This window comes from Bos indicus x Bos taurus, chromosome 16 (genome assembly GCF_003369695.1).
Source record: "Bos indicus x Bos taurus breed Angus x Brahman F1 hybrid chromosome 16, Bos_hybrid_MaternalHap_v2.0, whole genome shotgun sequence".
NCBI classification, from domain to species: Eukaryota; Metazoa; Chordata; class Mammalia; order Artiodactyla; family Bovidae; genus Bos; species Bos indicus x Bos taurus.
Window position 1 is genome coordinate 79,577,927 of NC_040091.1, and position 27,051 is coordinate 79,604,977.

Here is a 27,051-nt window from a genome sequence, read left to right on the forward strand (position 1 = left end):
CTTACCTGCTGTGTCCCTGGCAGTGTATTGATTAATGTAATTGGTGTAAATAGTAGCTTTAATGTTTGTAACCTGGGACCCTTGAGTTAATTCTTTTTCTTGTTATAGCCCACCACACCTTTGCTCTGTAGGAATGCAACTTTATCTAATGCTTTTGGAGGGTGGCTCCTGACCAATCACCTTTAGAGAAAAATAAGTTTTCTGAAGAAAGGGTCTTAAAATGTTAACAGGCCTCCGGGCCAGAAGATGATGCAAATCACCTAAGCTTTTGCATATGATAAGTTTGCAGGAAGAAAGCCTGGCTTGCTGCATGACTCTACCCCTTCCCCCATTATCCTCTATGCACAACTTAAGGTATAAAAACTACTTTGGAAAATAAAGTGCGGGCCTCGTTCACCGAAACTTGGTCTCACCATGTTGTTCTTTCTCTTACCTTCTGGCTGAATTATTCAGCCTCTTTTCTCCACTGAATTTCCTCACTGAGCTATCCTTATTTCAGCCTCTTTTCTTCACTGAATTTTCCTACTGAGCTATCCTCATTCTATTACTCTTTATATCCTTAATTAACATTTAATTAAGCAGTTGTTTCCTGATCCTCGCCTATGCCATCTCTCCTTCGAATACCCTGGATCAGCTGGGGCTGGACCCCGGCACTGGGCCACAGTGAGCACTCAGATATGAACCACAAGCGTGATGCTTATTACACACACCACCTGGTTTTCATTATGTCCGTCAGCTCCCTCTTCACTTTTCTACACTGATTTTACATCATATTCACCTGCACTGACTTTCTGTCTCAGTAGCTTAAGTCCACAGTGTACAGGAAGGGAGGGATAAGGATAGGGGTCTGGGTGTGATATTCTCAAAACAAGCAGGAGCTGCTGAAAGGCAAGGCCCTTGTTTTATTATTGAGCTCAGGCACTTGGCAAGGCTTAAACAAGCAAGCAAACAGTTGGATGGATGGATGGTTGGAGGATGGATGGACAGATGAATGGATGGATGCATGGGTGGGTGGATGGGTGGATGGTTGGTTGGATGAAGAATGGATGGATGGATGGATAGGTAGATGGATAGATAGGTAGATGGAATGACAGATGTGCGCATGGATGGATGCACAGGTGGTTAAAGGGATGGACAAAGGATAGATGGACAGATGCATGGACGGGTGGGCAGGTGAATGGCTGGATAGGTGGATGGGTAGATGGATGGATGGGTGGAAAGATGGATGGATGGTTGGGTGGATGGATGGGTGGATAGGTGGGTGGGTGGATGGATGGATGGGTGGGTGGGTGAATGAATGGATGGGTGAATGGATGGGTGGATAGGTGGGTGGGTGGAAGGGTGGGTGGGTGGATGGATGGATGGAAGGATGGATGGATGATGGATGAGTGGATGCATGGATGGATGGGTAGGTGGATGGATGGATGGGTGGATGCATGGATGGGTAGATGCATAGATGGATGGATGGATGGATGGATGGGTGAGTGGGTGGGTGGATGATGACTGAATGGTTGGATGGATGGGTGGGTGGATGGATGATGGTTGAATGGCTGGATGGATGAAGAACGGATGGATGGGTGGAAAGGCGGATGGACAGATGGATGGATGGATGGTTAGATGGATGGACAGTTGGATGGATGGGTGAATAAGTAGATGGATGGGTGGATGGATAGATGGATGGTTGGATGGATGGGTGGATTAGTGGATGGTTGGATGGATGGGTGGATTAGTGGATGAGTGGATGGATGGATGGACGGATAGACGGTTGGATGGATGGTTGGACGGATGGGTGGATGGATGGGTGGATGGATGGGTGGATGGGTGGATGGATGGGTGGATGAGTGGATGGATGGATGGATGGATGGATGGATAAGTGGTTGGATGGATGGATGGTTGGATGGGTGGGCAGATGGATGGATGGGTGGGTGGGTGGATGATGGTTGAATGGCTGGATGGATGAAGAACGGGTGGATGGGTGGATAGGCAGATGGACGGATGGATGGATGGTTAGACGGATGGACGGTTGGATGGATGGGTGGATGCGTGGATGGATGGGTGGGTGGATGAGTGGATGGATGGGTGGATGGATGGATAAGTGGGTGGATGGATGCACGGGTGGATTAGTGGATGGGTGGATGGATGGATGGATGGATGGGTGGATGAGTAAATGGATGGATGGGTGGATTAGTGGATGGATGGGTGGATGAGCAGATGGATGGACACCAGCGGTTGGGTCTCTTCTTCCCTCCAGCTGCAACCAGAACCTGGGCCGGGGTTCTGCACTGGCACTAGCTGCTCAAGAGGAGGCATTAATGCAGGAGGAAGGAACCTGGCCTCTGTCATCTCCCCTGCGGGGAGGGGGTCACCCCACTTCTGGGCTCTACCTGGGGCCCATGCACACTCAATCTCAATCTGAGTGGTCAGCCCCCACTCAGAGGTGCCCCTCACATCTCAGGCCGAGGCCTGTAGGAGCTCTGCAGGGCTGAGAAGCCCACAAGTGCTGAGTGCCACGCTGCTCCCGGGTGGCCCAGCTGGGGCCAACTCTACCCCAGACCAACGTTTACATCTGAAAGAACCCCCACAGGGTCCCCGTCACAAAGACGCTCACCTAGTGTCTCTGGGAGACCAAAGACCTGTGTCAGACCCTCCTCACGTGCAGGGGGCTGCCCGTATGCCCCACCACCACCCACCTCGAAGCAGCCTCTACCCCAGACACACGTAGTAATCAACTCCCGGAACCTTGGGAGATCCAAATAAAGCAGCCTGTAATCACCGGGCCCAAAATAGCCGTGCCAGGGAGGCCATCTGCCACCTCGGGCATCCCCGGGGACCCCGCGACACGCCCCACAGCGTGGCTGGGCCATGGGCCCTCTCTGGCGGGCAGGCAAGTTCAGCCATGCTAAGCACACCCAGAAGGTCACCTGAGAGCTCAGAATCAGCTCAGGGGCTGGCCTGTGGCTGAGCAGGCACCTCCGGGGTCAGAGCTGCCCAGACCTCCGGGCTGCGTCCCTCCTCCTGCCAGTTTCCTGGCCTCGCTGTGCAGACACCGCCCTCCCTGTGGGGCTGGCTCACAGGCCACTGCCCTCCCCAAGACTCCCGCCTCCTCAGTGCTCAACTCTACCCCGCCGCTCCCCACAGGACCCTTGCCCCCTCTCCTCTGCCACCCGACCCCCTGCTGGCTGGGTGGTGCCTCCCAAGCAGGAAAGTCACCGTCATAACCCGCAGAACCTGTGGAGGGAATCCTAGAGGAAAAAGGGTCTTTGCAGGGGTGAATAAGCTACGGACCTCAAGGTGAGACCTCCTGGATTTTCGGGGTGACCCTAAATCCACCGTCACGTGTCCTGTGAGAGACACAGAGACACACACTGGGGACAGGCCACGCGAGGACAGGGGCTGTGGCCACACGGGGCGGCGGCAGCCACAGACCCGAAGAGGCTCCACGAGGGGACGCCCATGCCCCCAGATCACTCACACATCCCTTTCTCGCATCACTGGTTCTCACTCTGTAGTGGGTGTCAGAATCTGCTGGGGGTGGGTGTCGCTCATGAAAACGTGATCCCGTCCCGCCTTCAGAGTTTACGATTTTGTGGGTGCAGGTAGGATCTGGGAGGGCAGCTGCCCCGGGACCCCACTTGGAGAACTACTGTTCTGTGGTCTATGTGTCCCACCAGACTATGCTAACTGTTCTCTGCCTGGCCTGTGCGCCAAAGACACCGTCCTGGCCCCACAATGCCTCTCCTTCCTGCATCACTCAGACCCAAGAACGAGCTTCCCCAGGGGACCCCTCCCACACACAAGCGGCTCGTCCTCCCCGCACTGGGGGGTCTGCAGCAGGGCCCCGGCTCCACTGCACCTCACGTGGCCAGGGTGGGACTGCTGTTTCTGGGAGAGCTGACAGCTATGAGCACAGGCAGCCTCAAGGCCCTCCGAGACTGCTTGGGGTCTGACCAGGACCAGGGCTCTATAGAGCCACCAGGACACCAGCCATCGGCAGCCCTGGCTCCCCAGGAGCCCACTCCACCTCCTTGTTCTGGATGGTCTGTGTCCCCTGGGATTCCCCAGCTTGTGTGCAGTCCTCACCCCCGGAGGATGGAAACAGGAAGCGAGGCCTCCGGGAGTAAAGGGGGGTGAGACGAGGGATCAGCGAGGGGCCTCGTGTCTCACTTGTTCCGGCAGCACAGCTGGGGGTGCAGACCCACGGGCGCACACGTCCTCTAGCAGGGTGTGCGTTCCTGGGGGCGGCGGCACCGGATACACAATGGTCCAGAGCCCCCGACCGGCCGCCGCCCAGGCTGGTCATCTGCCCGCTCGGGCCCCCAGCGTTGCCCTGGGACAGCCTGGTGTCCCAAGGCGGACATGGACTGGGCCCGGCTGCCCAAGTTTTGACCCTGGCTCTCCACGCACGGTCTGTGTCCCTGAGCCAAGTCCTGCACCCACTGAGCCTCAGTTTACCCATCTGTGACATGGGGGTGATGCAATTACCAGTCTAAGCGCCCCACAGAGCCGCCAGGTGTAGTGAGGTGTGTGTCCTGGTGGCTCACGCATACAAAGGGCCGCGAGTGCTAGCCACCACAGGTCTGGGGGGCCGCAGTCCCTCGGGGGAGGGTCAGTCATATGGAACGTGGTGGGGCCTGCTCGGAAACCCCCCAGGAAGACCTCGGATCCCTGCCCCTGAGAGCCTGTGCACTGAAGGGATGACCCAGCGGCTTTCCTCCCCACCCCACTTGGCGAGTCCCCTCACAGAGGGACCACCCACTGCACAAACCCCCCAGGGACCAGGCGCTTGGGGATGGGCCCTCCCCGCCCTCCACCCCCACTGCAGGTCCCGTCGTGTTTCCACGGGCGGCGGGACCTCTGCACGGAGCGGGGTGCCGAGGGGCGCGCCTTCCGGGGCGTGCAGGCGGGACTGTTGCCACTGGGCGCCTCTGACTCCAACCTGGGCCCCTCAGCCCAGGCCGAGCCCTTCTGGACCTCCCCCCGACCCAGGCGCTGGTTCCCCCGGGCTCGGCAGGCTACTCGTGGTTCCTCCTGGCTGTGGCTCCACCCTGGCGTGACACATCCAGCCTGGCGCCCCCCATGCAGGTCAGGGAGGAAGCAAGTTGGGGGGCTGTGGGCCCAGACAGCCTGAGCGCCGAGTAGGACAGGTGCCCCGGCCGCCCCTGCCCCCGCCGCTCTCCCTCCCCAAGCCCCCTTCCTGTCCTGGGAGCACAGGACAGAGCTTCCATGGGTGGCCCAGGGGCATCCTCGGGGGTCTATGCAGGGGGGCAGGGCAGCCTTCCCCGGGGCCCCGACCCAGGCGAGCCCACGGGCCTGGCTCGCTGCGGACAGGCGGCCCCCGGGAGGCAGCCCCGCGGGCAGGGGGACCTTCTCCTGGCCCTGATGGAGAAGGACGGAGGTGCGGTGGCTTCCCCGCAGCTGTGATGGGGCAAACGGCCTTGGATAAGCACCTCTGCGTGAGGCTCTGAGCTTGTCCAAGCCTCTGTTTGCTCCTCTGAGAGCAGAGCGACCCCTGCTACGGGGGCTCACAAGCATGGAGTCGGGTCACGCCTGCGAGGCACCTGGTGGGGAGCGCAGGCACACGGGCACCCGATGGTGGCCCAGCCCTCGCCTCTCAGCCCAGCAACCTGGGCTTCCGCGTCCACCTGTGACGGGGTGCCTGAGTTAGGTGGAGGTTCTCACTCTGATGGAACAGCCACGAAACAGGACCTTCATGTAGGGCTATGCCCCCTTCTCCGCAACACACGCTCGCACAAGTACGCTCTGACGTCCTGCAAGCAGAGGCCCGCGTTCTGTCCTGTCCCAGAGGCCGGCCACTCCCCCGCGGTACCGCACACCCAGAAGTCCAAAGGGGCCCTGTGCCCGCCCGGCTCGCCCCGCCGCACGTCTTGCCTACCCCTCTATCAGCACGTCCTCACTGAGCCCCTACCACGTGCCGCCAGGCTCTTGGTGAGCAGCCTGGCCGTCCACGCGGGAGTCCTCTCCACCACCACAACCCACGCTCACCCACGGCGGGTCGACAGCGCCACCCACACGAGGAACCGGGAGGCGGCGGCACCAGACGTGCCACCCACGTCTGCAAGAGTGCAGCTCCTCCTGTGCAAGCAGGGGCCTCCCTGGTATTGGAGAAGAACGGGAGCACCGAGGCCAGCCCGCCGTGGGCCTTACAGGAGTGAGGGCAGGAGCCAAGCCTTGAGCCAGGCACTCCCTGCCCCCAGAGCCCTGACAGTCGGCTTCTTGATATTCCCAGAGTCAGCCAACCGCTCCTTCAGCACCGCCTCCAGGCTGGCCTCCCTGACTGCTGCTGGGGTGACTTTCAATGATGTAAACTCACGTTGAAGGTCCTTTGATGGCTTCCCAGGCCCAAAGCATAAACTCTGGATCCCTGGCAAGGCCCTCCCCCTGGCCTCTTGCTGATTCCAGACCTTGCTCCTCTCCTGCCCCTCCCACCAGCTCCCCTGCTACACACACGGCCGACCACAGTGGCCCCGTGCACGTGCTCTGCTGCCTCTCCGTCCTCCTGAGCCCCCGCACGTGCTGCTCCCTGCGCCTGGGACGCCCTTCCCTGCCCCTTCGCCTGTCACTAACCCTTCAAGATGCGAAAGGCTCGGCTTTTGCCTCCCCGGGGAAGCCTCAGGCGCATGTGAACCAGGCGGGCAGGTGGGTTAAGTGATCTGCACCCGCTCTCCTGAACCCCTGCGACGTGGGCGGGGGGGCCGTGCCCCACGGGCGGATGGGCCGCTGGGCACAGAGGGTTAGTGTGGTGGCGGCCAGGACCGGAGCCAGCTGCCCTGCGGGCCAGAGGACTGCAGGAGACAACGCGTGTGCGGCCGGCCCGGGGCCTGATCCGACCCCGAGCCCCCGGGCAGCAGGGAGGCTGCCGAGGAAGCTGGCCATGGAGGGTCCTGGCTGCGGGGCCGCCATTGCTCAGAGAGCGCAGGAGCGCCTCTGTGGCCCGAGACCCTCAGGGTCCCCAAGCACGACAAGACAAGAGTCCCAGGGACAAAACGAAGCTCGGAGTGAGTGTGAAGGAGGCAGTGAAGGTCCTCACCCGTGGAAACACCCCCAAGGAACTGTTAGTCGGCCCTTGATGGGCACCAGGAGCAACACAGGCCTCCGTCACTGACCTCTGACCTTGGCCAGCACTGAGCTGGACAGAGGGAAAGGAGATGGTGGGGCCCGAGGCCCAGCACATGCAGGGATGAGGGGACACGGGAGGGTGAGGGGGTGGGGGCAGCTGGGGAGGGGGGAGAGTACTCACAGGCAGGGAGGCACCACCCACTCCACATGCCTCAGGGCCCCCAGGCCTGGCCCCAATTCTGAGTCCCCCCAACCACCTAGTCTCCAGTCAAATTCAGCTGGCTCACAGGCACGCATTGGGCACCAGCCTGCTCCGGGCCCGCCCTGTGCACCCAGCACCTGCCCTGAGCACCGAGCGGCCGGGCCCTCCCTCACCCCACCATCTCTGCTTCCGCCCGGGAACCACGACGGCCCCAGTGGATGGACAGAAACCGCAGGGGTCTGGGCAGGGCCGGACGGGTCCCTGGTGGCCCATGAGGCGTCTGAGCTCAAAGTCTCGCCAAGCCCGGGAGCTGGCGAGGTCAGGGAGACAGCCCCGTCTGGCCACGGTTCTGGGGCGGCAGCTTCCAAGCCCACCCAGGCTCCATGGCGGAATGCCAGACGGCCCAGGATGGCGCCCGGGGCCACCCAGGGAGACCCCGTCCCCTCAGCCTTCCACAGGGGCTGAGCACCTGCACACACATACACACCCCCCAAGGAAACCAAGGCCAGGAGCGCACCATCAGAACCCGGGGTTCAGGCTCAGGCAGAGGCGCCCAGCCCGCTCCCCAACTCACAGAGACTGCAGGCCTGGCAGCTCCCACAGCGCCTCCGCGGGGATCCCTCCCAGCCGGTTGTTTTGCAGCATCCTGTGAGGAGGAGAGGGCTTGAAGGACCCCGCCCACAGAGCCCACAGAGCCCAGCCTGAGCCCCGAGCCCCGACTGTCCCCAGGGGTCCACAGGGCCGGGAGGGCGCCTCCCAGGGGCTTCTGGGACGAGGCGCCCGGGAAGACATGGAGGAGACACCCAGGGCAGCAAGGCAGGAAAGCAGGGCAGGGGCCCCTCCAGCATCCCGGCCCAGAAGATGCCGCATCTCCTCCCAGGCCTCAGTCTCCTCTGCAGCTGAGAGCCTGCAGCTTCCCTGGGAACTGGAGGCTGTGCAGGTGCCCAGGCAAATGCCTTTGTGGTGTGCGTGTCTGCAGGGACAACTTGCAGCCCTCAGGTCAGAAAGCCAGCACAAACGACCCCGCAAAAGCAGGCACATCCAGCCAGGCACGTGAGCCACTCAGAGGACCGCCCTCCTGGACCAGCAGGGCCGTGAGCCTGAGAGCAAGAGGGGGAGAAATGGGGACCCCAACCGACCCCGGGCCCCAGAGCCATGCTCAGAACAGTCAGAAAGCCACTCCAGAGCCCTGGGTCACTGCGCAAGGGGCCTGCTCACCCGACTCTAAGGGGGGCCTGGGTGGCCACTGTCTCTGGGGGGTACTTCCCTGCTGGCCTCTGGCGGGGGCGGGGGGCAGGCGCGGTATGTGGGCGGAGAGGAGGTCAGGGAAGAGCTGGGGGCAGGAAGGTGCCCCCAGGCCTGCACACCTGCCCTTTTCACCCAGATGCAGGTGGCACCTCCACTCTGAGGGCACTAGGTAGGTGGGTGCCTTCCTCAACGCCCCCCCCCCCACTCCTGAAGCAGAGGAGGCCTGCAGGCAAAGAGCAGGCATGAAGGCTGTGGGTGACTGAGGGGTCTTAGGGGTGCCGCTGGGGGTCAGGGACAGGCTACCCTCAGCTCCAGCCGCTGCCTCTCCAGCCACCCAACCTGCGGGGCCAGCACCATGTCAAGGGGGCGGGATTGCAGCTTCGGGAGGCTTTGATTAACTGCTTAAGGCAGGTGAGGAAGAAAGGCGCGTCCACAAGCTGGAGGCTCAGACACAGGACCTGAGTCTCATCTTCTGAAGGCTGAGTAGACAGAACCCCGATCTCCAATCTGGCCACAGGCCTGGGCCTGCCCCGGGCAGGGACCACCACCCAGCAGGCCTCCCAGGCCGTGTCAGGCTTGGGGGTGCCTCCCCGCCCGGCGGCAGCAGCACTGGGGGGAGCAGGACAGACAGACAGACAGAGGAGGCAGGAAGGACTTAGCGCCGGAGGGAGGCCAAGAGGAGGCAGGTAGGGCCGGGATGGGACGCCCACAGGCGGAGCAGGAGCGAGGTGGGGAGGGTCCAGGGCCCCAGGGCCCGGAGACAGGAGGGGGTGAGGGACAACACCGAGCGAGGAGGGCGCCTGGAGGTGGTGGGGCTGCCGACCGGCTGGGAGCAGGAATCTCCCGGGCAGGGCGGACAGGGCCACCCACCCACAGACAACCTGGAGCAAAGAGACACCTTTCTAGATGGGTGCAGCCCAGGACAGACACAGGACTGGGCTGCGTGGGCGCAGGAGGGCCGAGAGGAGCTACTCCACGTTCAAGGTCAGGAGGGGCGGCCGTGAGGAGATACCCCACACCCAAGGTAAGAGAAACCCAAAAAAGACGGTAGGTGTTGTGAGAGGGCATCAGAGGGAAGACACACTGAAACCAGAATCACAGAAAACTAGCCAATCCGATCACATGGACCACAGCCTTGTCTAACTCAATGAAACTCAGCCATGCCGTGTGGGGCCACCCAAGACGGGCGGGTCATGGTGGAGAGGTCTGACAGAATGTGGTCCACTGGAGAAGGGAATGGCAAACCAGTTCAGTATTCTTGCCTTGAGAACCCCATGAACAGTATAAAAAGGCAAAATGATAGGATACTGAAAAAGAAACTCCTCAGGTCAGTAAGTGCCCAATATGCTACTGGAGATCAGTGGAGAAATAACTCCAGAAAGAATGCAGGGATGGAGCCAAAGCAAAAACAATACCCAGTTGTGGATGTGACTGGTGATAGAAGCAAGGTCCGATGCTGTAAAGAGCAATATTGCATAGGAACCTGGAATGTCAGGTCCATGAATCAAGGCAAATTGGAAGTGGTCAAACAAGAGATGGCAAGAGTGAATGTCGACATTCTAGGAATCAGCGAACTGAAATGGACTGGAATGGGTGAATTTAGCTCAGATGACCATTATATCTACTACTGCGGGCAGGAATCCCTCAGAAGAAATGGAGTGGCCATCATGGTCAACAAAAGAGTCCGAACTGCAGTACTTGGATGCAATCTCAAAAACAACAGAATGATCTCTGTTCGTTTCCAAGACAAACCATTCAATATTACAGTAATCCAAGTCTATGCCCCAACCAGTAATGCTGAAGAAGCTGAAGTTGAACAGTTCTATGAAGACCTACAAGACCTTTTAGAACTAACACCCAAAAGAGATGTCCTTTTCATTATAGGGGACTGGAATGCAAAAGTAGGAAGTCAAGAAACACCTGGGGTAACAGGCAAATTTGGCCTTGCAATACGGAATGAAGCAGGGCAAAGACTAATAGAGTTTTGCCAAGAAAATGCACTGGTCATAGCAAATACCCTCTTCCAACAACACAAGAGAAGACTCTATACATGGACATCACCAGATGGTCAACACCGAAATCAGATTGATTATATTCTTTGCAGCCAAAGATGGAGAAGCTCTATACAGTCAACAAAAACAAGACCGGGAGCTGACTGTGGCTCAGATCATGAACTCCTTATTGCCAAATTCACACTTAAATTGAACAAAGTAGGGAAAACCACTAGACCATTCAGGTATGACCTAAATCAAATCCCTTATGATTATACAGTGGAAGTGAGAAATAGATTTAAGGGCCTAGATCTGATAGATAGAGTGCCTGATGAACTATGGAATGAGGTTTATGACATTGTACAGGAGACAGGGATCAAGACCATCCCCATGGAAAAGAAATGCAAAAATGCAAAATGGCTCTCTGGGAGGCCTTACAAATAGCTGTGAAAAGAAGAGAAGCGAAAAGCAAACGAGAAAAGGAAAGATAAAAGCATCTGAATACAGAGTTCCAAAGAATAGCAAGAAGAGATAAGAAAGCCTTCCTCAGCGATCAGTGCAAAGAAATAGAGGAAAACAACAGAATGGGAAAGACTAGACATTTCTTCAAGAAAATTAGAGATACCAAGGGAACATTTCATGCAAAGATGGGCTCGATAAAGGACAGAAATGGTATGGACCTAACAGAAGCAGAAGATATTAAGAAGAGGGGGCAAGAATACACAGAAGAACTATGCAAAAAAGATCCTCATGACCCAGATAACCATGATGGTGTGATCACTCATCTAGAGCCAGACATCCTGGAATGTGAAGTCAAGCGGGCCTTAGAAAGCATCACTATGAACAAAGCTAGTGGAGGTGATGGAATTCCAGTTGCGCTATTTCAAATCCTGAAAGATGAGGCTGTGAAAGTGCTGCACTCAATATGCCAGCAAATTTGGAAAACTCAGCAGTGGCCACAGGACTGGAAAAGGTCAGTTTTCATTCCAATCCCAAAGAAAGGCAATCCCAAAGAATGCTCCAACTACCACACAATTGCACTCATCTCACACGCTAGTAAAGTAATGCTCAAAATTCTCCAAGCCAGGCTTCAGCAATACGTGAACCGTGAACTTCCAGATGTTCAAGCTGGTTTTAGAAAAGGCAGAGGAATCAGAGATCAAATTGCCAACATCCACTGGATCATAGAAAAAGCAAGAGAGTTCCAGAAAAACATCTATTTCTGCTTTATTGACTATGCCAAAGCCTTTGACTGTGTGGATCACAATAAACTGTGGAAAATTCTGAAAGAGATGGGAATACCAGACCACCTGACCTGCCTCTTGAGAAATCTGTATGCAGGTCAGGAAGCAACAGTTAGAACTGGACATGGAACAACAGACTGGTTCCAAATAGGAAAAGGAGTACGTCAAGGCTGTATATTGTCACCCTGCTTATTTAACTTCTATGCAGAGTACATCATGAGAAACGCTGGGCTGGAAGAAGCACAAGCTGGAATCAAGATTGCTGGGAGAAATATCAATAACCTCAGATATGCAGATGACACCACCCTCAAGGCAGAAAGTGATGGTGATGGCAGATGGCCTCTTGATGAAAGTGAAAGAGGAGAGTGAAAAACTTGGCTTAAAGCTCAACATTCAGAAAACTAAGATCATGGTATCTGGTCCCATCACTTCATGAGAAATAGATGGGGAAACAGTGGAAACAGTGTCAGACTATTTTTCTGGGCTCCAAAATCACTGCAGATGGTGACTGCAGCCATGAAAGTAAAAGACACTTACTCCTTAGAAGGAACGTTATGACCAACCTAGATAGCATATTAAAAAGCAGAGACATTACTTTGCCAACAAAGGTCCATCTAGTCAAGGCTATGGTTTTTCCAGTGGTCACGTATGGATGTGAGAGTTGGACTGTGAAGAAGGCTGAGTGCCGAAAAATTGATGCTTTTGAACTGTGGTGTTGGAGAAGACTCTTGAGAGTCCCTTGGACTGCAAGGAGATCCAACCAGTCCATTCTAAAGGAGATAAGTCCTGGGTGTTCATTGGAAAGACTGATGCTAAAGCTGAAGCTCCAGTACTTTGGCCATCTCATGCAAAGAGCTGACCCATTGGAAAAGACCCTGATGCTGGGAGGGATTGGGGGCAGGAGGAGAAGGGGACGACAGAGGATGAGATGGCTGGATGCCATCACCGACTCGATGGGCATGAGTCTGAGTGAACTCCGGGAGTCGGTGATGGACAGGGAGGCCTGGCGTGCTGCGATTCATGGGGTCACGGAGTCGGACACGACTGAGCGACTGAACTGAACTGACACCTTGGTGATCCCCTTGTACAAAGAAGCCCTGCAGGTCAGGGCGGGGCTGTGGGGGCAGCAGGGCAGGGGGCGGCTCACCGCTGCAGGGGTCTTCAGGCGCTCCGGGGTCGGCCCCCAGGATCCGCTTTGCCCCCAGCCCGGGGTCAGGCCCTCCGAGGACCCTCCCCAGCCTGCCCTCGGACCCCCTGAGTCCCATTCGTACTTCCTTTCACCCACACTCTTCGCAGGGACGGGGCGGGGACTAGGGTTGGGGAGAGGCTGCCTTCACGTCCCCTCCCCAAGGGGGCTGTGGGGTCAACGGAAGAGCAATGCAGGGTTCTCTTCCAACCTCAGGTTCCTTCCGCTTCAAGGACACAGATGCCTGGGAACTGGAGGCGGGGGATTCCGCGCTGCGGCCAGGGTTCAGAGGGAAGGGCAGTTAAGAATCCAGTGTGGAGTCTTCTCTGCAGAAACAGTCCAGCTCCTCCTGGCCTGAGAGGCCTGACCTGCCTGCACCCTCGGCCGCGTTCATGGCACATCACACTTCCTGACACTGTGGTGCAAGCATCCGGCCGTTAAGCATTTGTTAGCAAACCACCAACTTTCTTACGGACAAGGCAAAAGCAAAGACCTGGAAATAATTAAAGGGAAAAGTGAAGAGAAGGAAATAAGCAAGCCAGTGGCAAAGCAAGACACAGGCTACCAAGCCTCCTTTTGCCCAGAGTCCTCAAAGCTGAGTCTCCATGTAACGTGGGGCCTAGACTCACAGGATTTTCAGGCTGCTGAGGCCGGAGAACGCTTGTCCCGGGATGTGCGCGAGGCGGTTCCCGGAGAGGCGCCTGCAAACCAGAGAGAAGGGCGGGTGATGCTGGCGGGCGGCTGGGCAGGGTGGTGGCCCCACAGCAGAGTCCCGGGACATGGGTAGGGAGGGTGGTGGAGACTGCCCTGCTGACCTCACAAGGACCCCCACTTGCAGAGGAGGAAACCGAGGCTCAGTTCAGAGTGTGTGCGGCACCTCCCAGACCCGATTATCTTCTGGGCCGCATCCACCCACAGCCTGCCCTGCGCTGTCCTGTCGGCAGCGGAGCTAGATGTGTGGGTCTCCCTGAGCTCCAAACTGCACAGCCAACCCCATTAATCTGGAGCAGAAGCGGGGTGTAGGAACGAATCTACCACCGCGGTCTAGTCAAGAACGTCCACACTGGTCACAGGTGACCATCAACCCTAAAAGGAACAGATGAGGCACAGGGCGCCTGACACGCGTCCCCATCGGAGTCTGCAAGGTGCATGGGGGCCTCAAAGTCCCCACGGGCATCACCAGGACTCAGCTCTCAGAGGCCTGCTGACATGGGAGCTGGGCTAACACAGCTCAGAAGCTGTCTTTTTTAATCTCTCTACTGAGCGTCTCTAGTTGACATTTGTTGTTTTTCCTTTCATTTTGCTTTTTTACTTCATCTTATTTCACTTTATTTCATCTTATTTTATTTCACTTTATTTCCCTTCATTTCACTTTATTTCATTTCCCTTTTTCATTTCGTTTTTTATTTCAGTTTATTTCATTTTATTTCACTTTATTTGGCTCCTTTTCATTTTTGTCACAGAAAGTGGAATCTTCATTTTGCGGCTTGCAGGCTTCTCTCAAAACTTCCTGTTTCAAAAAAAGTGCTGTGATCTTTGGGGTCTCCACGCTTGGGTTCCGTAGGAGGGCATTTCTGCCTCCAAAATGGGCCAGCAAGCCCCTCAGGGAGTGGAGGACAGAGGACCAGCCCCGGGCTCAGGCTGTGCGCGTCACCAGCCCGACTCCATGGCTGCTGTCCTGCGTTCCTTCTCACCAGGCAGGCCCCCTCCGTGGCCTTGCTGTCCCTTCCCCTGAGAACAGGCCACGGTTCCTCCAAGAGGCCTCTCCCCACTCCGGGCCAACGCACGTCCTGAAGCCGAGAGCCAGCGTCCATAGGCATTGCTCGTGCACTCGGGCGGGGCAGGGTGCCCTCGGGGCCCTGCCCAGGGCCCGGTAGGGAGGGCTGTACCAGGGGAGAGGGCTCGGGGTGCAGGTGGAGTGCTGAGTGTTTGGAACCAGGAGCCTGATCTGAGAGTTTAAGCGAAACCAGCAGAACCCCAAGACTGATGGTGCCCAGCATGAACCAGCAGGCTGGGGTCCTGGGGATCAGGCGAGAAGGAGGGCAGGGTGGCAAGAGGGCGGCTGGCTGCCCCAAGGAGACAGAAGGCGCTCGGTCCAAGGCGCTGACTCACTCAGCACGGCACTAGCGCGTCAGACCAGCATGCAGGCTTCCAGGCTGTGGGAAGGGACCAACCCGAGAGGGCTTCCTGGAGGAAGTGGGCCTTGTGTTGGCCCTGATAAGAATAGAGAGACAGTGGACCTGCTGGGCTGGAGGGGAAACTGGCTCCCATGGAGCACAGCTGGCTGGTGGGCTTGGGCCAAGTGAGGGAGGGTCCTTGAAGCGGCTTTTCTGGGTTGTGGGGAACCAGAGAAAGCTCGTGAGCTGGTGAGAGCCACCCACAACGGACAGAGTGTATCAGAGAGGGAGGAGCGGTTTGTCCTTACGCGCTGGGGCAGCCCCCAGTGAAGGGGTCAAGCGGGCACTCACTGCAGAGGAAGGACCACCAGGACAGGGAGTGGCCAGCAGCCAGACCCAGGGGACAAGGGCAGGTCAAGGACGGCCCCAAGGAAAGGGGCTTCCCTGGTGGCTCAGCTGGTAAAGAATCTGCCTGCCATCTGGGAGACCTGGGTTCGATCCCTGGGTTGGGAAGATCCCCTGCAGAAGGGAAAGGCTACCCACTCCAGTATCCTGGCCTAGAGAATTCCATGGACTGTATAGTCCATAGAGTCGCAAAAAGAGTCGGACACAACTCAGCGACTCTCACTTTCAAGGAAAGGAGAAATGTTGACAGCAAGCTGGTCAGCTTCAGGGAGGTGGAGGCTCACGTCCAAGTTCCTATGTCCACGCTGCCCCCACTCAGCCCCACGCCTCGGCAGGTGGCGCTGACACTGTCTCAGAATGGCTCCTTCTGCCAGACTCCCGCTCCCCGGGGAAGCCCAGTGCCCTGGTGTCAGAGGTCACAGTACCCCCTCCAGCCCTTCCCACCAGCCCCTCCCACCCCCCACCAAGGCCTCTACTCACAGCTCCTCCAGGAAGCGCAGGTGGTGGAAGACGCCAGGCCAGAGCTCCGTGAGGCTGTTCATGCTCAGGTCTCTGCGAGACAGAAGCAGGCACATGAGCAGACCGTGTCCCCCGGGCCCCACGTGGTGCTCCCCGAGGCTCCCTCCTCCCAGGGGGATGGGCCATGATGAGGGCCGAGGAGGAAGCTGACCCCTCATCAGGGACAAGCCAGAGAAAAGTTCACAGACATTAGAGCAGGACAGGGCTACTCAACACGCAGGACCCCGTGGACGTTTTATCCGAGACCCCACGGGCTCCTGGGACCATCCCCAGACTGGCCAGCGGGATTCTACAGCCCTCTAGGCCTGCAGTGTCTCCCTCCTGCTGTCCCCCCCCCCGCACCCCCAGGCTCCTTCTCCTCTTCTCCATCCAGAGGGCGCGGGATCCTGCCAAGTCCCACCTAGACTAGCTGCCTTCCCACATTATGAGACCCTGAGGGCGGCCTCCGCGCCACACCTCCAAGGCACCCTGCACACAGATGATCTCGGCAGGAACAGCCAGCATCTGCCGGAGGTCCACTGTGTCCAGTGTCGGCGGCCCTTTACCCAAACAATCCCACTGAATTCTCCCAATGACCCCAACGTGGGTACCGATGCTGCTTCACTTTACACTTGAGAAAGCAGAGGGAAGACCGAAGTCAACTCTCTCCTTCATTTACCCACCTGACTGAGGGCTCTGAACTACTCTCTGTCACCTCATCCATAATAATGGGGGAACGCCCCCAGACTCCTAGGGTCCTTGTACGGATTAAGTGAGCCAGTGCCTACAGGCTGCCTGCCAGAGCGTGCACAGCATTTCCTCTGCCTCCTGTACCTCAGTGACCAGTGGGCAAGAGCCCCACAGTCTGCGGGCCGGCCCGGCCCCAGGGTTTTCCTCCCAGCCCTCGCCGGGGACTGCATGTGTGCGTGTCACTCTCGGGATCCGGCGGCATCTCAAACCCCTGACAGAGGCCAGTGGCCTCTGTCAGCTCCCTCCTCCCAGGGATGCACTTGCACCGCAAACCCCAGGGTCTGCATTTCCTGTAAGAAATGCCCGTGCTGAGGTGTGTGCTGGACACGGGGTGTGGGGCAGGGGCTGGGGGAGTCGGGGCCCAGCTCCCGCCGATGAAAAGGCTGTTGAGGCGCCAGCGTTTCATCCCTGGTAAGGCGGGACACATCCTCTGAGGAAGGCGGGCGCCCCGTGCGGGCAGAGGTGAGGGGCCGGCGGCGCCCCGACCCGCCGTCCAAGACGGGGCCGGCGGCCACAGAGCCGCGGGGCGCGCAGGGCAGCGACGGGAGCGGCAAGCGCGGCCCGGGGCCAGGCGCGGAGCCTCCTGCGGGTCCCGGGCCGGCGCACCGTCAGCCCGGCGGGAAGAGTCGAGGAGCCGCGGAGCCGGTACCCCGAACGCGCGCCCGAGCGCCTCCGGACGTGCCTCCACAAGGGCTGGCGGGGTGTGTGACTCAGGCCTCGTCACTCAGCCGTCGCCCCGGGGGCCGCAGCTCCGCGGCTCTGATGTGGCTCCAGGCCCCCCACCCGCCCCGGGCCCGTCCTGAGAGCGGCCTCATTGTTCTCCCCGGGAGGAGCGGCCCGCCCCGCGCCCGCCCGCATCCTGCCGGGACAGCGCCCAGACCAGCTGCAGGGCTCTGGGGGCCGGTGCCAAGGAGGGGGCGGGGGAAGCGCGGGCCGCAGAGCGCTGTGGGGGCGTGTGAGCCGCCGGGCACGCGCGGTCCGAGGAGCTCCGGGCGCGTGTCTGTGCACGTGCACGGCACTCCAAGTCCGCGCTCTCCAAGTACCCGCCTTACCACGACGTAAACCCTCTGGGGGACGCTCAGCCGAGTCGCCCCCCGCCCCCCCGGCCCGGGTTGAACCCTTCTTGGCTGTGACCCTGGGCGAGCCAAGGGGCTCCGACCCACCGGGGAAGCGCAGGCTGCTTCGTGGGGCTCGGGGCCCAGGTCGTGGGCAGACTGGACATCAACGCCGGCCGCAAACGCCACTGCAGTGCCGCCGCCCCACGAGAGCTAGCAGCGCACACGCAGGCAGAACACACACCCGCATGCACCACGCACGCACGCACCACGCACACGCACGCACGCACGGCTCCCAGGATGTGCTTTACTCAGCACCTGTTTGGTCGAAGCCTGCACTCTCTGGCTGCGCAGCACCGCCTTCCCGCACGCTGGGCCTTGCCCACTGCTTCTCTCAGCTCGAAAGCAGGGCGAGGCTGGGTGTCACCCGCCATGCGGCCTTTCCCAGCAGCCCTCGGGGCGCTCTGTGCCCCTGGCTGTACTCGCCAGGGGCGGGGCCGGGAGAGGGTCGACGGGCGAGCCTGGCAGCCTGCACACCGGAGCGTTCTCAGCGCTCGACCCTGGGTGCCCCGGACCACCAGGGAAGCCGGGAGAGGCAGCTGTGACGACCAGAAGGATCCAGGGACTCAGGGCAGAGAGCAGGAGGACGCGAAACTAGGCCGCGTGGGGGCAGTAGGAGGCCCGCCGCCGAGGTCATCGGCCGACACCCAAGGGCCCTGCGGGACTTGTTCAGTGTGCGTTTTTCCTATGAGCAGACGACAAAGCCCCTGGTCCTGCGAGGTGGGCCTGGGAGGACTGTCCCCACCGGGGGTAGAGGCCTGGACGCAGGGCCCATCTCTGCAGCCAAGTGGCCGGAGTGAACAGGAAACAGTCCCTCTCCCCCCCCCCACCCCGCCGTGCCCCCAGGCTATCTCCTCTGAGAGGCCCTCCCGCCAGAGCTGAGCAGCGTCCTGCGTCCTGCACTTTTGTTCAGGCTCCCGCAGGGGCGTTAGCTGGGCTCTTGCCCTGTTCCTGGCACTGCCCTACCCCACCAGCAGCCAGCTGCACTGACCAGCCTGCGGGCCTGCTTGTGCTGGCTGACTTCCGGCAGCCTCCCTCTTCCCATATGTGAGATGGGGATGTACTTGCTGGAGCTGAGTGAGAAGCACAGGAGTCAATAAACAAACCAGTTAGTAAACACAGGGCCGGCTCAGCAGGCCTTCATAACATTCTCACCCTGAGGAATTATGATGCTCAGGGCTCAGTACCCCTGTGACCCCGGCTCCTGCTCAGGGAGGACTTACTCTCAGGCCTGGGGCATCTGGCACACAGGGGCTGCAGCACCCCCAGTGAAGGACCCCAGCCAGCCTGGCCCCACTGCCTTCCTGGAGGCTCCGAACCAGCCGACACAGAGTTGTCTCAGAGTTCTGCACATCTCCCAACAAGGGCATGACTCCAGCCAGGGAAAGAGCACCAGCTGTCACACGCACCACAGCACAACCTCAGGCTCTCGGGCTTTGCACAAACTCCTGTGTGAGAACAATGCTGTATTTTTAAACAAAGGGGCTATTGCTTGATTCTGCCCAGTCTTGACTCCTTTGTTTGTAACACAGCCCCTTAGCTAGGGTTCGAGGAGGAAATGGGCGGCCGGGGGTGGGGAAGACAGATGCTGATGGGGAGCGCTGGCATCTGACCTGGAGGTCAAAGGGGGGTCCCCGTGGTTTCCAAGCCAAGACAAGGCTTGTGCATGTCATATGGAACCGGGGAGAGACAGGAAACCCAGAGGGTCATCAGGTGACCCAGTTAATTCAGGCGGGCAGGAGGGATAAAGCCAGGGAAGGGGACATTCCTAAAAGTCAGGTGAGAGGGGATAAAGTAGATTTTAGCCCTGGATTCTAAACCCACAGGAGTCAGGGAATGGTGCTCACTTTGTCTCCTCCAAGTGACAGCAGAGGAAGGAGACAGAGCCAGGAGAGGCTAGAGAGATGCCTCCTGCTCAAGGATGCTGCATTCAGAAATCGAGGTTTGGCACCGATTTCAGGCCACACCCTCATTTCCACCTCTTTTTGGAAAAGGGAAAGTGCCGGCTGGACCAGCAGGAAAGGGTGCGGGTGCCTGAGTGAGGGGAGGAGGGTGGCCTCAGAGGTGGAGAGGGTCCCAGGCTGATCTGACCCTCAGCCCTGCGGGAACCCCTAGGTGGGGGAGCCAGGCTGTCCCAGGCTCAGGGGACATGGCTGCTTTGCTGGGCAAAGTGATCAAGCTGGGGGGTCCCAAGGCCTCTGCCCAGTCAGAGGTGCTTCCCTGCCCCAATGGTCAGTGCTGACCCCCTGGGCCTCCCTCCACTGAGCCTGGAACAGGCTCTGCAGAGAACGGTCAGGACAGGCCGCCTGGGTGTCTGCTTCCCTGTGCGGGCCACCCACACACAGAAGCCAGCAGGACACCACTGGCCCACTCAGGGCAGCCTCACGCAGCCCAGCGGGGCGACAGGCCTCCCCCCGCCCCGAGATGGTTCAGCCCTCCACCCCCTGCACTGACTGTTCACACTTCAGGTCATTAAATCAGAGTGAAAATTCAGTGCCTCGTCTACACTGGCCACACGTGGCTAGCAGTTGCCACACCGGACGGAGCAGACACGGGGCGTGTCCTTGGTGTCCTGTCGGAGGTCCTGGGATGGCCCTGCCGTCGGCCCATTCCCCCCCTCATCTCCGCTCTCTGCCGGCTGCGTGACTGGGCGAGAGACCTCAGCTCTCTCTGTGCCATCTCCTCCCTAGGAAAGCGCTTTACCAGCGCTGGGCACCCTGAAAGCAACGCCGCGCCTATGCAGCCGCCCACCGCGGCCCAGCACACGCACCTCCGACCCCCAGCCGCTCGGCGCCCTCCAGCTCGTGAAGCGCCTGCAGTGCATCAGGCCTCGCGCCACATGCTGAAGCTGCCGACCCAACAGTGTGGGACCCCCTCAGAGCCCAGTCAGGTGGCACAGTGACACGAATGGGCAGTGACACGGGCTGGGGCTGGACCTCACAGGGCCTGGGCGTGGCCACTGACCCTGCAGGCTCAGCTGGTCTGCCCACACGATGGCTGCCAGGACACCCTCATCACACACGCAGCGCCGAGGGGTGGGTGCTCCCCAGGCAGCCCCGACCAAGACTGACCCGGAGCCAAGGGTCCACCTGGGGGTCCCCCTAGATCCCGCCCAGCTCAGCACCCTCCACTCACCAGCGCTGCCTTCCAGCCCTGCCCTGACCTTCCCTCTGTCCATCTCTGGATGTGTGAGGCGGGAATCTGTTCCCCTGTGGGCCCGGAGCCCCTCAGAGAGGGGGCTGGGGCATCCCATCAGGTCAGAGGTCCTCCAGAGCACCCAAGAGAGGGGATGGGGGCAGGGGCAGAGGGCAGGCCGGGGACCGGGCAGCCCTGCACCGGGCGGGAGGCGGTGCGCTGTGTGTGCCGAGCGGGAGGCGGTGTGCTGTGTGCTGAGCAGGCCGCAGTCCTGGGCCCGCTTGTGGAGCCGAAGCTCCAGCCTTTGTTGCACTGGCTCAGGCGCACTCTGCTGCATCGACACAGTGGCAGGTGTGTCTGGGGGAAGCTGGAGAGGTCCTGTATCCAGAGTTCCTCCACCCCCCACCTCCCAGCTGGATGCCTTCCTCTCGCATCAGGACCGCTGTCCCAGCAGCTGCCCTGGCCACCCTCGCCCATCCCGGCCGGATGGTTCTCTGAAGTCTCAGCTTGAGTCTGATAAGAAAGAGGGGACGCTGGACTCAGAGCACCAAGAGCCACCTTTGCAGGGAGGGACCGTCGTGCAGACACGGATCAGGGCGGGGACCCTCCAAGGCCGCCCTGGAGGCCCCCGCCCATGCAGGTGCCGTCTGGAGCCTGGCACGGCCTTGGCCTCATTTCGTCTAATCCTTTCATCAGGCCGGGAGAGAAGTTCTTTATTTCCTTTTCAGTGCAGAAAGGAAGACTCGGAAATATCAAGTTACTGCCCGTCTAGTCACAGTAAGAGGCTTGGTTCTGCTGAGCCCAGCCGGGCCCCGCGCCTGCCCCAGCCGCCTGAGGCTGAAAGGTGCGCGGTGGGGGCGGCGGCCAGGAACAAAGGAGGGATTGGGCCTCCTGGTCCCGCTCGCCCGGCTGCCAGGACCGGTGGAACTTTCCAGAGCCCAGCCCTGCTGTCTCTCCCCCGGGAGGTCCTGCCAGCCCGCAGAGCCTCCCGTGTCCTTCCGCCCAGCGCCCCCAGCCCTGAGTCCCTGAGCCTGGCCCGGCGGATCCCACCGAGTCCTGTGTGGGTCATCTCCTGTCTGCTACCTTCTTCGTCCCCCCCGGAGGGGCTCTGACAACCCGCCCCCTCCCAGCTCCCACCCGTCTGGGCCACAGGCTCGGGAAACGAGGGTCGACTAGCAGCCCCGCGGAAGAAGGGGCCCCACCAGATGTCCAGCTCGCTCCCTTGTGCTGTGCTCGGACTGACCATCTCCTGAGGGGGACGCGGTCTCTGGACGCCGAGTCTGACCTTGGCCTGTCTGCTTTCCAGGTGCTTGATGCGACCGAGTTATGTTTCCTATGTTTTAGTTTCTGCACCGACACCTGTCGCACAATAGCTCCTCTTTGGGGAGCTGTGCGGGATCAGCCCTGCCCACCGGTGCCCAGCTCCCACCCTCAGCCGCCCTCACCCCGAGAGCCCTCGTCTGGAGAAGCTGTTCCTTGGGTTACTTCGGGGGAACGCGGGAGGGTGCTCTGGGCCTGCCCTGCCCTTAGGAGCCACCAGCTGCCACTGCAGCCTCCAGAGAGTGCCGCCTGCCTCATCCCTCATCTTCCCACCTTTGATCTTCCGATCTCTGGCCAGGGTCCCCCAGCCAAAGGCATTCCTGTCTCCTGGCTCCTCTAAAGAGAGCAAACGGCTGGGCACCCCTATCCCCCGGGCTTCCTTCTTCCCTGTGTTGTGGGCATAGCCAGGACTCCTGCAGAGGCCCTGGGACCAAGAAATAGCCCAGTCCCTAGGGAGGGGGTTGTCTGGAGGGAAAGGGGGCATGGGAAAGGGCTGACTACTGGGCCGCCACTGGGCATGGTGCCCTGGGCCAGACACACTGGAAGGGTGCCATCGGCCTCGTTCCTTGCTCCGGCACCTCACGTGCAGAGCTGAGCCGAGCTTGGGAGGTGTGTGTTGGGGTGTGCACACAAAGGAGGTGTGTGTGCACAGAAGGGAGGTATGTGTGGGAGTGTGCACACAAGAGAGGTGTGTGTGCACACGAGGAGGGGGTGGGCACTCAAGCAGGGGGTGGGCACACCCTGCCCTCAGAAGCTGCAGTCCAAGGACACATTCAGACCACAGGCACAGCTGGACGTTGGTGCTGGAGGAACCCCATGCCTGGGGACCAGGACACAGGCAGGGAGGGCTTCCTGGAAGAAGGCCACGAAGGACAGGGTAGCCCTGAGAAAGCGGCCTGGCTGAGAGCATGGCCGAGGCGGCACCTGGGCAGCGGGGCAGCCGCAGAGATGGTGCTGTGGGCTGAGCGGAGGTCCTCAGAGACGTGTTGGGGTCCTGATCCCCAGGACCTGTGGGAAAGGGTCTTCCCCGTGAAAGTGAGTGAAGCATCTGAAGTGGAGGAGCCTCTGGGCAGCCCGGGGTGCAGGTGCCGCAGAAGAGACGCGGACACACACGGGGGCGGGCAGCGGCTGGGGCGATGTGCCCCCGGGCCCGGAAGCCAGCAGCCCAGGGAGGTAGAGGACGAGGCCCCGCGGACACCGCCTGGCTCGGGGCGCGGTGACAGGAGACGGGCGCGATGCGGGGAGCACTCGGATAGGCCTCCGTACACCCCACACCCTCCCCGTCCTCCCCACCCCGGAAGTGCCCTGCTGACGCCCTGGACCACAGCCCCACCCAACCGCCCTCTGCCTGGAGCGGCCTCTGGGGTCTGCTGTGACCTGGCAGTTCTCCTGTGTGTCCGTGCGTCCCAGACCCCTGCCCGGAGCGGCCCCAGCAGCCCCATCCCGAAAGCCCCAAACCACAGGATCTGTCCACGGCGCCCGAGCCCACCCACAGTGAAGATGGTAGCCGTGGGAGCAGGCGGGGGCTTCAAACAAGGGCCACACACAGCCCTGCTCCGTCCACATCAAGGCCAACAAGGCGAGAGGGGCCATGGCCGAGGCTGCCCCGGGATTCGGGGGCAGCTGGTACTGGGGGGAGGCTGCTACTGCTCCATTTCCTGGTCTGGGCACTGGTTACCCAAGTGTATTCAGCTTGTAGAAATTTACCAGGACACATTTGCCAAAGGTACACTTTTCTGTGAGTACACTCCACATAAACGAAAGTTAAACAATCAGAGAGGGGGGACTCATTCTGAAAGCCCTCCAGGAACGCAGCGCCGGCTAAGGGCTCCTGCTGGATTTCCTGATTATACTGCCCAGCCTTTATCTCAGGGGACTGAAGTAGGAAGTGTGTTTCTGTGTGTCCACCTCATCTGTGTGTCCCCGGCATACCTGCTGAGAGTTGCTGCAGGGCCAAGGGCACGCTGTTCTGAGTCACCCCCAGAGGTCGCTGGCCATGGGTCTCAGCACCTGGGTGGTCCCAGGAGCCCCTGTGGGACGCACCCTCCCCGCAGCGCCCCCCTGCCCTAAGCCTGTCCCCACCTGGCACCTGCAGGGTGGCGCCCGCTGGCCCACCAGCCCCCAACCTCCCCGGGCATAGACGAGGACCTTCAGAGTCGGACACGGCGCAGACTCGAGCCCAGAGCCCCCGGCCCCGGAGCCCTCTCTGCACCCACACTCTGTCTCTGCTCCTTGGTCACGGAGTGGAGGCTTCTTTTCTAAGAAGCAGTAAAGGGAGTGACGGACAGGCCGACGCTCCCGTGCGGCAGGGTTTATGGGGCAGACGTCCCACTCTCGGCGAAACCCGAGCCGGGCTGCGGGCTGGCCGACTGGCAGCTGAGTCTGGCTCTCACCGCAGCCACACGGGTGGATGCCACCCCTCGGGCCTGCAGGGGGGCCAGGCCACACTGCCTCCGGATGGGAGGCTGCCCTCCGGCCCAGCCGGCTCTCCAGAGCGCTCCACGCCGCCTGTGTGTTCGTTTACGGCCTTGTTCATCCCAGCGACAGCTCTGGGCACCACGCACTGAGCGACACCAGCCAGCTGGGAAACAGGCAGTGAACGGCAGTCAGAGCCAGGGGGGGAAGCTCCCGGAGGAAGAGCGGGGGCCTAAGTCAAGCTGACACTTCCCTGGGTCCCTCCGAAGACGGCCCCCCAGAGTGGCAGGCTTCCGGCTCAAATGCCTTTCTTAACCACATCCTCGCAATAAATCACAGAGGTGACCATGAGGCCCCATCTAAGTAACGACTCGGGTCAAAGCAACCCCAGGGCGGGGCTGGGGGAGGGTGCAGGGCTGGCTGATTTATTCCACAGAGAAGCTGGAGGCTGGTTCTGGGCACACTTGAAATGCAGTCGTGGACCCAGCAGGTCTGGGCTGGGGTCTGAGCCCCTGCACCCAGACAGGTCCCCAGAGGAGGGAGACTGCTGGCCCCATGTGGAGTAAGGGCTTCAGGATGTCCAAGGGTCTGCAGGGCATAAATCACGTTTGCGCAACCCTCCTGTTTGTTCAACAACTTTCTTGTTAAGTATTGAGCAAACTGGCTCATGGAGACGTCCAGCTACTGCCCGGCCTGGACAAGGTGGCCAGCATAGGGGCCTGCCCCCTCTCCAGCCCTGCCCCCTCCACGCCGTGGGGCCATGATGCATTGTGGGCTGGCTGCAGGCAGGCGCTTTGACGCTGTGTGAGTCCCACGAGGGGCAGCCCAGGCCCTCGGCCTCCTCCCTCAGCCCCCTGAGCAGCTGCGTTGCCCTGGGGGATGACGGGGACCGCCCGGCACCTCCATCTCCAGCCTTCAGGGCCAACAGAGCAGGGAGAGCCGCCTTTCCCCTCCGCACAGAGCTGGTGGGGGGTGGGAACTGGAGGAGTTACAGGGAGGGCGGAGAGCCCCAGGGGTCACACCCCTGCGGGGTCCCTGTACCTGCGTCACAGGGACTGGTAGACGGCGGGTCACTCCGAGCTCTGTAGTAGCCCCCTGCTCTGTCCACCATAAAGACGGGAGGAGCCCCCAGCCATTCCCCTGGAGGCCTTGCCCACTAGTCTGACGCCTGACTGAAGCACAGCTCGGCCGTGGTCCCCGCCCCGCAGACGCTGTGCACAGGCCCAGCCGCCCCGTACTGTCCACTCAGATGCGTCTGCACAGGGCCCGGCCCCAGCATGGCCCTCAGAAGGGCACCCGCCGCATCCTCCAGCCTGCTCTGCCTGCATCACTCATGCTCACTGTGATCCCGGGCACAGCAGCAGAGGGTCCAGGGCACAGGCACAGAGGGGACTCGCTCAGCCCATGACCACTGGGGGTCGGGGTCAGGTTGAGACCCTCATCCTACAAACAAGCGCAGGGCCAGCAACACACTCTGCAGGACTCAGAGCAAAATAAACACGAGGCCATCGTTCAAAACTCAAGACCTTGGAGGTGGGGACAGTGGAGCGGCAGCCCAAGACAGCCCCTACAGCGCGGGACACGGCTCCTGGCAGGGGGGCCCAGGTCACCACCCCGAGCCACACTGGGCGGGCGCCGTGCTGGGACTGCGGAGTCAGCCCCTGTCCCCACTCCCTCCCGCTTCTGTCCCGGACGATGGTCCTCCCAGCCTGCCCGTCCGGTGTCCACCACAAAGGCAGGGAGGGCATTCATTTACAGTTCTTCCTGGCTTGGTGCTCACAGCCCGCACACTCGATCCAGCTCCTTCCATCCCCAACACCCACCGGGCCTCCGGGCCTGAGCTGGGGGAGCGGTGACCAGGACGACGCACTCCCGCCATGCAGGGCGCCCCCTGCAGGAGGAGACCCGCCCCGCAGGAGCATGTGTGTCTGTGTGTCTGTCTCGGGGTCTCTTTGTGTGTCTGTGTCTGTGTGTGTGACTGTATATGTGTCTGTGTCTCTGTATCTGTGTGTGACTCTGTGCGTGTGTCTGCGTGTGTCTGTGTGTGTGAGAAGGGAGGTGCCATGTGGACCCCTTGGCCCCACCACTCCCCGCCCCTCTGGGATGCCACGTGCCCTGGCTCTAAGCCTGGGACCGCACAGACCCCTGACACCTAGACGCCCCAGGGCCGCCCGCCCATCCAGCGCCCATAGAGGCGTAGGGGGAGGGGAGAGGGCGGTGGTCCTCCCAGAGCCCACCCTCTGGTCTCACCCCAGCAAGCCTCGTCTGTGCTGCAGGCGCCAGGGTGCCAGGCGCCTGGCTCAGCTTCCCTCCCAGGACCCCGGAGGCCAGGGGGGGAGGAGGCGGTG

At 60.6% G+C, this 27,051-nt stretch overlaps 1 protein-coding gene across 5 annotated transcripts in view; it reads right to left on the bottom strand.

Moving 5' to 3' along the window:
* Window positions 1–27,051, bottom strand: part of LGR6 (leucine rich repeat containing G protein-coupled receptor 6) — an 87,894-nt gene that overhangs the window by 54,084 nt on the left and 6,759 nt on the right. For all 5 annotated transcript variants that reach the window (XM_027565877.1, XM_027565878.1, XM_027565874.1 and 2 more), the window contains exons 2-4: window positions 15,951–16,022; window positions 13,578–13,649; window positions 7,854–7,925 (exon numbers count right to left, since the gene is read on the bottom strand). In XM_027565877.1, the coding sequence (XP_027421678.1) occupies window positions 7,854–7,925; window positions 13,578–13,649; window positions 15,951–16,022 (216 nt within the window). The remainder of the gene's footprint in view (window positions 1–7,853; window positions 7,926–13,577; window positions 13,650–15,950; window positions 16,023–27,051) is intronic.